This window comes from Oryzias latipes, chromosome 7, assembly GCF_002234675.1.
Source record: "Oryzias latipes chromosome 7, ASM223467v1".
Lineage (NCBI taxonomy): Eukaryota > Metazoa > Chordata > Actinopteri > Beloniformes > Adrianichthyidae > Oryzias > Oryzias latipes.
This window is the reverse complement of record NC_019865.2, coordinates 20,300,860-20,312,630: the sequence shown is the minus strand read 5'-3', so window position 1 is coordinate 20,312,630 and position 11,771 is coordinate 20,300,860. Positions and strand designations below refer to the sequence as shown.

The 11,771-nt window shown below is 36.8% G+C and overlaps 1 protein-coding gene across 2 annotated transcripts in view; it reads left to right on the top strand.

Moving 5' to 3' along the window:
• Positions 1–5,802: 5,802 nt before the first annotated feature.
• Positions 5,803–11,771, top strand: part of LOC101165733 (microphthalmia-associated transcription factor) — a 39,582-nt gene continuing 33,613 nt past the window's right edge. Inside the window, exon 1 of one of the 2 annotated variants that reach the window (XM_011477435.3) lies at positions 5,803–6,059. In XM_011477435.3, coding sequence (XP_011475737.2) covers positions 5,956–6,059 — 104 coding nt within the window. In that variant the 5' untranslated portion in view covers positions 5,803–5,955. The remainder of the gene's footprint in view (positions 6,060–11,771) is intronic. The other variant, XM_011477436.3, reaches the window with a different exon arrangement.

Here is an 11,771-nt window from a genome sequence, read left to right as displayed (position 1 = left end):
ACCGGCCCAGTTCACAGTGGATCCCACGATAAGCGTGGTGTCCTGCAGACCGAGCCCCCCCTCAAACAGCAGCCATTTCTCAAATAGTCCTATAATTCATTTTTACACGAATAATAAAAATTGTATACATCATACATGGTTTACTCAGTACCAACAGTTAACATGTGTTGTAGCGAAACACATGTTACTGCCCCTTCTCCCACCCCACTTGCATCAGACCTTCATCGTTGCCATAGTAACCTGCTCCCCTGGAGGACCACATTAAAAGTATACAGAAAGATGAGCAAATGTTTGCGCAGGTTTCTTATCTGACAGAATCTTGAAGGATGACAAAGATATAAATAAGTCATCGCAAAAAAAAGTATATATGAGAAATTTAAAGACACATCTAAACACATCTTCTTTGTTATCAGTCAGGAATGTAAGTGTTTAGGGGCATTAGTTGTGCCTTTTAATGCTCTGATCCACCTTGAATAGTATGTTTTTAAGTACCTTTTTAACCACGTTTTACTCAACAAAATGTAAATAACTTCAAATATTTTTCACTTTTAGCATCCATTATGCTCTTAAAATCCCCACAGTGTTAATCATTTATCAACATACAGTTTTGTATTTATCGTGTTTCTAAATAAGACTGTACAATTTCATGAACTTCTCATGAAATTAAAACAAATAGGACAACAGAATTAATGATCAACATGGTATTTCACATGTATCTTCGTCATCATCTGAAGGCAAAAATTATTTTCAAAGAAAACAGACAATGCATGTCTCGGACTCTGGGGCCTTTTGCTATATATTTACAAACACCTTAAGGCACAGCCTGGAACCGGTTGACCTCAATGCAATGTGGGTCAAACAATAGAAATACAAAAGCAGATGTGTGCCCACAGATAAAAAAGATTAGGATTTTAAAAAAAGAAAGAAAAAAACAAAAACGTATTCATGGTCTACCTGCTCAGAGAAACCATTTGCTGAGCATTTGGAGAAAGCAGTCCATCTCTGTCTACTAATCCATAAGGCTGTGTTCGTGCCACTTTACAAATCAACAAATAGCTTGACATGACAATGACAGAATGCTGTTGAACCACAGCATTAGTATCAGTATGATGTCACTGACAAAATATTTATCACATTTCTCGCTGGCTAATTTTGCAAAAATGAAACACCTCCTGAATTTTCTGTAGGTCCAAAGAAAGACTGTAACACTGGATTTTTTTCTTTTTCTTTTTTTTGCTTTTGTGCATTTTTTTTTTGCTCAAACCTAAGGATGAACTGATGAACTCCAACATCACAGACAAACTGCTGAATACTGCCTGAAGTCCCAGACTTCCTTCAAACCCCCTCACCACCCCACCCCACCCTTTCCCCCACTATGTCTGACATCACACACAAACAAGAAGCTCATTAAGTTCCTTCAAAAACCAATCTGCCAGTGGCTCTCCCCCTGCCCCTGCCCCTGAACGAGGAGTCCTCACCTAAACAAAACAGTGGGGTCCCCCTCATTAGCCTGTTACCCACACTTAGAGTAAAATTGTGTCCATTAAAAAGGTAATCACTTCCATCTTTTTAGAGTAGATTTGGGTTTGTTAAAAGTCTGTCACAATTTAACAGATGGTAAAGAAAAGGCTTTGTGATGTTTTGGATGTTTAGGAGTGACATTTTATAGAACAGCCTTTTCAGTTTAAATGACCACTTTCAGTGTGTCTGGTTTTCTAGAGAACATTTTTCTGCAAATAGATTTTACCAAGCATTTAAGTTGCTGTAAACCCAACAATGACCACTGAGGGAACAATGGTCTACGGTAAGTTGTGAGTTTTACCAGAAGACAATGTAAACAAAATTACAATGAAATATGGATAATGATAATAATATTTTCTAACCTGTTTGAAAACTCTTCTGGCAAAGTAGATAAACTAAATGTTTATACAATTTTTTTTGTTACTTTTTAAAATTATTGACACAGAGAACTTAGTCCCTCTATTGCTTTTAGATATACAGTAGCTGCTACATTTGATATAGTGGATTACACCATTTTTTTAGGCCCTCTGATGACTATAATTTTATTCAGAGGTTAACAGTTTCAACTGTTTTTCCTCTGGCAAGGTTTTCCCTAATTAACTGTGGAGACTTGACTCAGGTATCTTGAATGTAAAAGTAGTCCAAAGCTACTCATGTGAAAAGAAATAAAAAAAAAAAAAATATCAAACCCTATATATATATATATATATATATATATATATATATATATATATATATATATATATATATATATATATATATATATATATTTTTTAAATTTCTTTTCACATGATATATATATATATATATATATATATATATATATATATATATATATATATATATATATATATATATATATATATATATATATATATATATATATATATATATGTGCGTGTGTGTGTGTGTATTTTCTATTTATATTTATAAGTGGAGCAGTTAGAGCTCTGTTGGCTGTGTGTAGGACTGGTGCATAAGATGTCAGGGTTTGATTCCCAGGGAACTTGATGAGCTTTATCCAGTGTGGGTCCTTGGGCAAGACCCTTTGAGCTACTGCTTAACTGTATAGCCACAAGGGGGCCAAGTCTGGGCTCCTCTTCTGTCCTGGTCCCCAGCTCAGATAAAATAAAGGATTGTGTCAGAAAGGGCATCTGGTGAAAAAATATCTGCCAAACCTGTGTGACTCAGTGAAAGGTGATTTACTGTGGCAACCCCTGAACAGATACGCTGAAAAAGAGCAAGGTCGTGGAGCAGAACCAGTTTACACTTGAAACAATGTCCAAACATAAAGACGTTGAAGAAACAGAGAAATATGAGTTTTAATAGATATACAGGACACAAACAAACTGGGATACATCTTTAAAGATTTGTGGATATAAAATTGAATAATGTGTTGATGCACCTGGGTGTGTTGGGTAATAGGCTTTAAATGGAACAAAATGACTGTTTATACATGACAAAGGTTTGTTGGATGGTTCCATGTGTTTATGTTTCCATGTCTATATTTATCTATACGTGCAGTTATATGTGTGCATAAGGGTATCTGGAACTGAATATGTACTTATTTGAGAGAGAACAGGACTATAATAGGCAGTGGGTGCACTGGGTGTGGTGATAAATTTGGTCTAGGACATAGGGGTAAGAATTTATGAGGCTTTTGCTACTTTTTACTCCCTTTGATATTTCTTGTGTTTTTAATCTTGTTGGGGTTAGGGTTCCTTTTAAAGTGTATGTCCAAATTATTACAATCATTATCATCATCAATGTGGATTGAGTTGAGGTGTTGTGCTGGGTCCAATGTTTCCACAAAGTATAAAAAACACATTGAATTTGGTAATATTTGCCCATGAAGTAAAATCTTCTTTACGACCCCATTCCAGTGATTTAACCCTTGTGCTATTTTAGATGACCCCACCCTCGCATTGACGTGTTCTCCCTACTATGACAAAGGTGGATAAAGGTGGAAAGATTTCATGTAATCCATGGACACCAGTGAGGTTCACAAATCATTGAAGAAAAAAGGTTCAGAGCACTGTCTAGTGGGTCAAGATGACCCAACTCCCCATGTTAAAGTGCCTAGGATAGCACAAGGGTTACGGGCATGAAGACTTGGTTGGTTTCTAAATTTCTGTAAATAGATTTAGTTTTTAGGTTGCCTAATTTTACTTTTGATTCTGAAATGGTTCTGTTGCCTGCAGGTGGCTGATCACTGGGTAAAAATTTTGCAACTCTCTTATCCAAATTTTCTATTTGTGTCATATGAATGGTAGGCATTTCCATGTTCCTTCAGTGTGATGCTTGGACAACACAATGATTTGTTGAGGGGCAGGCCAGCACAGGAATATACAAGATGCATAGATGGATGTATACCCATTTCAGGTTTTGTAATTTACTTCTAAAATAATCTTCTTGTCAGGGGTCATGCTTTAAAGTTTTTAAATAATGACTGATATATTTTAATGTGTCAATCAAAGAAAAAAAAGTAGGCATTTAAATCTTACACTAAGGAAGAAGAAAGAACAATAATCTAACAAAATCTTTTGCTGCTCAGGGCTGTAGTGTGTCTACTAACTCAACAACACCCCAAAGAATTTTTTTGAGTCAGCCTTTACTGTAATTACTGCATGTTTTTACTTTTAGAGAACGTAGCATTTTTTCTGCCTTTATTATGTTTTTTTCTTTGCTTAAACAAACATTTGTTTGTTTAAATTCTTCAACCTGGTCATGAATTTTTACAATCATGCCACCCAAGACTCTGTTTCTTAGTTTTCAAGGCTTCACCTCTCAGCAGAAGCAAACTTTCATTTGACATGTCAAAAAAAAAAAAAAACTCAAACTGGTTCAGCAGGAAAAGGAGAATGCAAATAATCCACTTTTGTCTCAGCTGGTTGACGTTGACTTTGACTTTAAAACTCTACTGCCCCTTAGTGGTAAATAGGAGCCAAAGCCTGCAGTTGAAAAACAGCTGGCAAGAACTGGAGTTAAAAAAAAGTGATATGTATTTGTCTTAAAAGGCCAAGGGACGATAACAAAATACTAATACTACTGCTACTAATAATAAAGGATTTTAAAAGGAAAAAGAGTTGATTATGTTTTCAAATCTCTGCCTGGGTGATTGCATAAATAAACTGATGATTAATTGTTTTAATGAAAATATATCTTTAAAAAAAAGACATAATATATATATATATATATATATATATATATATATATATATATATATATATATATATATATATATATATATATATATATATATATATATATATATATATATATATAATTTTTTTTCTGTGATTTTTTTAAACAAAAGGTCTTGACCAAAATAGTTGATACTTTTTATCACGTCATTTTTATTTCTACACACTCTACGTCTTAATTGTAACAACTGACCTCTACAAATTAAAAGTTCATTTTCAGAGTCAAACAGACTTTGACAGTTTAATTTTCAACAGGCACATTCAACAGGCTGTAAAAAGCCAATATAATGCATCACTGGGATATATATCTCAATCAATATTTAGCATACGATGTAAACATTATTGCAGAATATTAATATTTATAATTATTTATAATTATTATTATTATTATTATTATTATTTATAATTAGACGGCTCATGTTGCCTGTGTTAGCGACAAAGTCAGAGAAGCCAGACTGAGATGGTTTGGACATATTCAGAGGAGGGATAGTGGATATATTGGTAGAAGGATGTTGGAGATGGAGCTGCCTGGCAGGAGGGCAAGAGGACGGCCAAAGAGGAGATATATGGATGTCTTAACAGAGGACATGAAGTTGGCTAATGTTAGGGTAGAAGATGTCCATGATAGAGTGAGGTGGAAAAGGATGATTCGCTGTGGCGACCCCTGATGGGAAAAGCCGAATGAGAAAGAAGAAGATTAATATTTTAGTCTAAAGAAAATTATAGCCAGCCTATTGTATTTTCTATTTCTTTTGATTCACAACTATTTGGATAGAGAAATACTTGATACACTTTAAGCCTAATTTTCTTTACATATGTCCTCCATCATCAGATAAATGCTTGAAAAACATGTTAAAAACACAAAAAACGCGATTTCGATCGGAGTGGGTCTCTAAAGGTGTTTATGGGACAGAAATCACCTGCTCAGTGAGCAGGTAAAGCGTCTGAAACCCCGTCGCACCTCGCAGCCAATCAAAGCTAACGCGACATTGACAGCCTTTTGATGCATTGTGGGACTTGTAGTTAGGTCGTATGCCACAGCGCGTTAGCGGGGCTGTTATCACAGCTGGAATAGACTACAGAGGTTCGTGTCCCGGGCAGAGGCGGCTTGCGTTGACAGTTGGTTGGTCCTCGAAGAAGCGCAGCGGCTCCAACATCGCCCCGCAGTTTTGTTTTGTTTTACTTGTTTGTGGGTTTTTTTTACGTTCTGGAAAAGTTGACGTCTGCAAGTATGCAGTCCGAATCCGGAATAGTTCCTGACTTTGAGGTCGGCGAGGACCTTCAGGACGAGCCTAAAACGTACTATGAGCTGAAGAGTCAACCTTTGAAAAACAGGTCAGTCCATTTCCCGTGGACAGTTATTTCCCACTCTGAAGCGGTTTTCAGGTTTGGGTGATAATTAGCCTCCGAGCTGTCTACTGAGCGTCGCGCGGAGGCCGAGCGCGCGCGAGGCTGTCCCGGCGGGGGGGGGGGATGTGTTGCCCAGCTGTGGAGTGGGATTCGGCTGCCTCTCATTCAAAGTTATGCAACACTTGGGTGTTGTCTTGTCAACATCAACTTCAAATATTGGCTCGTGGAGGAGCAGACAGGTCAGAGTTGAGTGAGATGCTGCTCACGCCAGGGACTCCTAACACAATTGATGCTACTTTATTTTTTATATTTCTGTCAAGAATGACTCCAAATGGACCTCAAACAATGTTAGTCAAACCCATTTATTTCATTATTATTTTAGTAAAATATCGATGCTTCATGAGATTTCCCCTTCAAAATAAAAGCACATTCAGAGGCTGCTGGAGGGGTGTAAAAGGTGACCAGTTGTCATAATAGTTGTCCAACCCGATGACCCTGATGTCTAATGTTGCAAGAGTAATTTTGGGGACTATCCGAACTGTGTACAAGTTGCTGAGTCAGCTTTAAGTGGCCCAAATCTGCCTTTCCGCCTTTTTTCAGGAACTTCTGCAGAGCCAGCATGCAATATAGGTTATTTTATTAGATCAGCTGTTAGGATGGAACACTCTAAGAATAGGAGTCAATTATGAATCTGATATATAAAATTGTGTAATTAGATTGAACAAACCATTGTTTCCTATTCGTGGCAAGCCTAAAGTGTAATTTTTAGGAAAGATGATGACTTGGAGTGACGGATTCGTGGATTCGTCAGATATGTGCTAAAGATGGATGAGCAGCGGCATCCTCACTTTTGATGCAACAACATGACTTCTCTCTGGGTGACATGTGAGCAAAACGAAACACCTCAGACTCTTCCTTCAACTTAGGAGCTGCAAAGCTGCTAATGATGACATGCGTCAACAAACTGCGATCCCATTCTCTCCGTCTCCTGTCGTCACCTTAGAGTTTGATTCCCTCAAGGCTGTCCTTGCTGCTGCCAGATCTAGACAGCCACAAGACAGAGCGCCACTGTTCTCAAACAAAGCAGTTTTTTTTCCTGTTGCCCTCCCTCCCTTCTGTTTCTCCGTATTTTGCTGTGGAGTTGCAGCTTTTCTCCTCTTTATTTCTTTCTTTAAGTCGACCAAAAACATAAGCTAAGAGAAAATCGCATAAATCTCATGAAACTATAACCTTTAGCCCAGTTTTTCCTTTTCTTTTTCCAAGTAATGTCAATTTCGTCATTAGTGAAATGTCATTACATTGTTACACGTACATAGACCAAGTCGGAGATGCCGCAAGAGTAAATATAACCCCTGAAATATCAACACAGTTGGCTAGTATGACAGAACATAGTTGAGAACATGTGGGATTTTTCTAAGCCTTTTGCTTTTATTGTTTTTTTTTTTTTAAATGTCCCACTTCCCCTTTCCATCACATGAGCATGATCTATCATAACAATGACTGTGTTGGGAGCCGTTATGACACTAAAGATTGATTATTTGGCGTTGCCCAAAAGTCAGGTAAGAGCTGCTTCGTCCCAGCTGCTTCGGAAGGAGAAATGTTGACAGTGACACAGTATCACCTCCGTTTCACGGATAGGTTTGCTTCCCTGCTGTCCCCAATCAGGCCGACAGAGCGAGCTGCTGCAGACGCTGTCCTGGACTTTCAGTGCCTATATTTAGATGTGAGGCAGACGCTGAACTAGTCTTATATGCAGTGTAAATAAGCTGTATAAATTTAGCCGTAGAAGTGTTAAATCTGAAATAAGTGGGGTTTTTTTGTGTGTGTATGTGCGTTCTCAAGCAAACTCTCGAAGCTAAACTTTTACATTGTTAAGCCCGTTTACATCCATTTAATATATTGGATTTCTTGAATTATGCGATTTTTCAAGTGACCGTGCAAACAGGAGAGTCTGATATCCTTTATCTGATAGTACCGAGATAAAATCGCATTAAGATTTCTAAGATTCCGTATTCCTCTCCACAAGCTAATGCAACCACCAGTTTGCCTAAAACAGGCTGACAGTAGGGCTTGAAAGTGACAGGATTGCATATTCTCATCCTCCAATCATCTTTTGAGTTATTTTACAAGCATTCCCAACAAGCCCTTGTTTAAATATGATTATACCATAGTCCGAGTGAATACTCGATTCTGATTGGCCATTCATCAAAAATTCTGAGTTGTGGGCAAGGCTGTTGGGACAGTAAAACCCGCCCCTTTCCCCCATCTTCATCGCTAAGACCTCAGAGCAGGGAGCTTGTGGCCCACCAAGCTTATTCTCTTCATCACAAATACATTGTTTTTCAAAAGGCATTTTGTTTGTTTGCTCTTGATTCACAACAATTTCAATGAAGACATTCCTCATAAATGCAATTTTAAGCTAAATTTACTAAATAAATGTCTTCCATCATCAGAAAAATGCCACAAGAACACGTTAAAAACACATTTCATTTTCATTGGAGTGGGTCTTTACAATGCATTGCAGCTAGTGCTGTGGAGTCCATTTACATGCCCACAAAAAAATCCGGTCATATCTGATATTAGACTATTCAAAGGGTCATGTTAGCAGCACCATCTGATTTTTCTTGTCAGATAAGCAGCTAGGGATGTGATTTCTTCCTGCATGTCTATCTTTTTGTCAGATTTATTTTGTTTTTGTTTTGACATCTATACAATGTGAGAAAAAAAAGGGGGAAAAATATTGGCATAGAGACAGTGTGAGTGCAAAATGAAAAACTTTGGTCACTAGGGCTGCACAATATGAGGAAACTTGCATTGTGCGATATTAGTGATCAATATTGTGATGATGATAACACTTTCGATACGTGAACAAAAATGTCGTAAAACAAACAAAAAAACAACAAAAGAATTATTGACATTTAACTGCAACAGTTTTATTTGAATGAAAGTCAGTATTACTTAAATCATACTCCAAGTGAGGCAGGTATCATTCGATTGGTCGACAACCTGAAGGGCTCTATTTGATTAGCTAAATACTTCAAGGGGCCATAAGGTTGTTTTAGCACATGTCTAAAGATTTAAAGTAACCGTTTATCACAGTTTACGGCGTCTTTTGCGTGTATTGCACAGGCTGATATCGTCATGATAATTAATGGTCATTTTATTGTGCAGGCCTTATGGTCACCATCATCATTATGATTGGACTAAACACTTTCTCTCTCAGCTACACGACTGTTGAATAATTACACTCACAGACAACTACTTGATCGCAAATGTGCACATACCAGGGCTGCACAATTGCTCACAGGGGCTGGTGCACACACAATAGTTCCATGCACACTTGCACATTCCAGTGACTTTCCACACATTGAAATACTACACAGTCAGTGTATGTACTTTTTTCTGCTGCTGGCTTTGTTTATTACATTTAGTGTTATGGATTTAATTGACCACTATGCTGCAGTTGGTGCATTCTGCCACCAAAGAACTTCATGCAAATGGAGAATGTACTGTAGTGACAAAGTTTCCATTGGTCCTTCAAAGTTTTGCATCATAAATCTCTTCCCACATATAAACTTTGAAAGTAGGATGACTGAAACATTTAAGCGAGGGTTCCTGAATGATCAGTTCTCTGGAAGGTCTTGTCATGTAAATGCGTTGGATCTGCAGTTATCCAATTACGCCTGGTTATCTGATTTATTTGGTCACATGAAAGGCTTAGTAATAGATAAAGAAAATCGAATTATCCTTTAAATATGATGGCCTGAATTAGGCCTGCACAATTAATTGCAAATTTATCGTTATCGCGATTTCAAGCTGTGCAATATCCATATCGCAAAAGTCAGCGATAATCGCAATAAATGGTAAACCTTAAATGTGCTAAAATAATCTTATGGCAACTTGAACTATCTAATGAATTGAAGAAATCACTTTATGCATTTGACCAACCAGATGGAGCTCTTTACGTTAGATTTTGCCCTCCTAATTAGACGAGGGTCATTTGGAGGATAATTTAAGGTTTTTTGACTCTTATTTAAATTAATCTTTTGCAGTGAAATGGAAATGCTTTTGTTGTTTTGCTATTTGTTCATATATCGTAAGTTATATTGTCATCGGAATATTGATCACTAATATCTCAATTTGCGAGTTTTCCTCATATCTTGCAGCCCTAGTCCGAATAATCTAATAATTGCAGTAATATTTGAATTTGTTGAGTTTTTTAATCCTCCTTCACAGTTATATTTCTCCTTTGTAGTGTTGTGTACGCTGTACTGCTCCTACATGTGAAGACAAACTGGAATTAGCAAATCTTGCAGTCCCTTGAATGACCACTAGAGGCTGGTGTCAGAAAGAAACAATTTCCCATTCTTGGCATTTTAAAGATAGACCATCTTTGATTTATTTTCAAAGGAATTTCAATCATTAAAGTCCCACTCCAATCATCTTTTGATCTATTTTAAAAGCATTCTCACTTTATTACAATTATGTCGTTTTTAGCTTAAATCAAGAACAAAGTTTCTGCAGAGCGGCAGGAGTTCATTAGAAATTCAACTATAGGTTGTGGACAGGACTGTTGGCACAAGTGAGCCTGCCCCTGCTTCCCTTCATCCATCTGTTTACGAATAAAATGAATGAATGAGTATGAATCTTATTTTTTATTTCCTTTTTTCAAAGTTTTTTTTTTCTTCATTATGAGAAAAATGCCACAAGAACATGTTAAGAACACAAAAAATACAACTTTCATAATGTCTATGGGTCTTTACACATTTTTATACAGTTTGCGGAAGAAGAAAAAAACACTTAAAAAAACCAGTTTGGACTGTATGGACAAATTCTGCTGCTTTAATGTTGGTTCATTATTCAGTGCTTATGTTTTCACTTGCCAGACAGGTGGACCTATATGGGTGGATTCAAGAAATGTTCTTTAACCTTGTTCCTCCCATTGTTTTTGGAAGGTTGTTGATTTAGGCAAAATAAACTTCTCTGGTTATGGCACCGCCTCTTCAAGCTGCATGTTTGCTGTGCAGTACCCGATGGGTGTTAACAGTGATTATCAGTCTGGTTTATGTATGTCTGAAACTTTAAATACAGTTACGGTTAAATACAGCACTTTTACAAAAAAAAAATAGGATAATGAACATTTCACATTATTCCCATTTTCTTTGTATATTTTTACAATTTTAAGAGTTTATTTTACGTTTGTTTTACGAAGAAGCATCAATTGTTATTATTGAATGTATAACCCTACATGATTGGTCGCTTGGCAACATCTGCTGTACATTATTGTCAGAAAAACTCACATAACACTCAGGTTCATTGTAAGACAAGTTTATTACGCTTTATATCTTTTTATTGCTCTGGAAATCCGGGAAGAAAGGATTCATTCTTCTGCATGCAAAAGAAGAATGAATTCACAATTCATTTTCGTGCGTGTTTTAAGGGCATAGAGATATCTGATAAAACATACTTGGTTTTGCACAATTCCCACTTCCATGCCTCATGTCTTGTGATCTTTTTTACTCAAAGTTCAGAGCTTTGACTATTGCTGCTCAGGGTTAGGCTTAAGTGAAAACACAGAAGCAAGTTCTTCTATTAAGTGTCTGCAAATGACATATCTATTTTTATTTACCTCTCAAATGTATATATTTTTTGCCTCCTTAAACAAGAGTCAATCCCTCTAAGAAAACTAGACTTTTA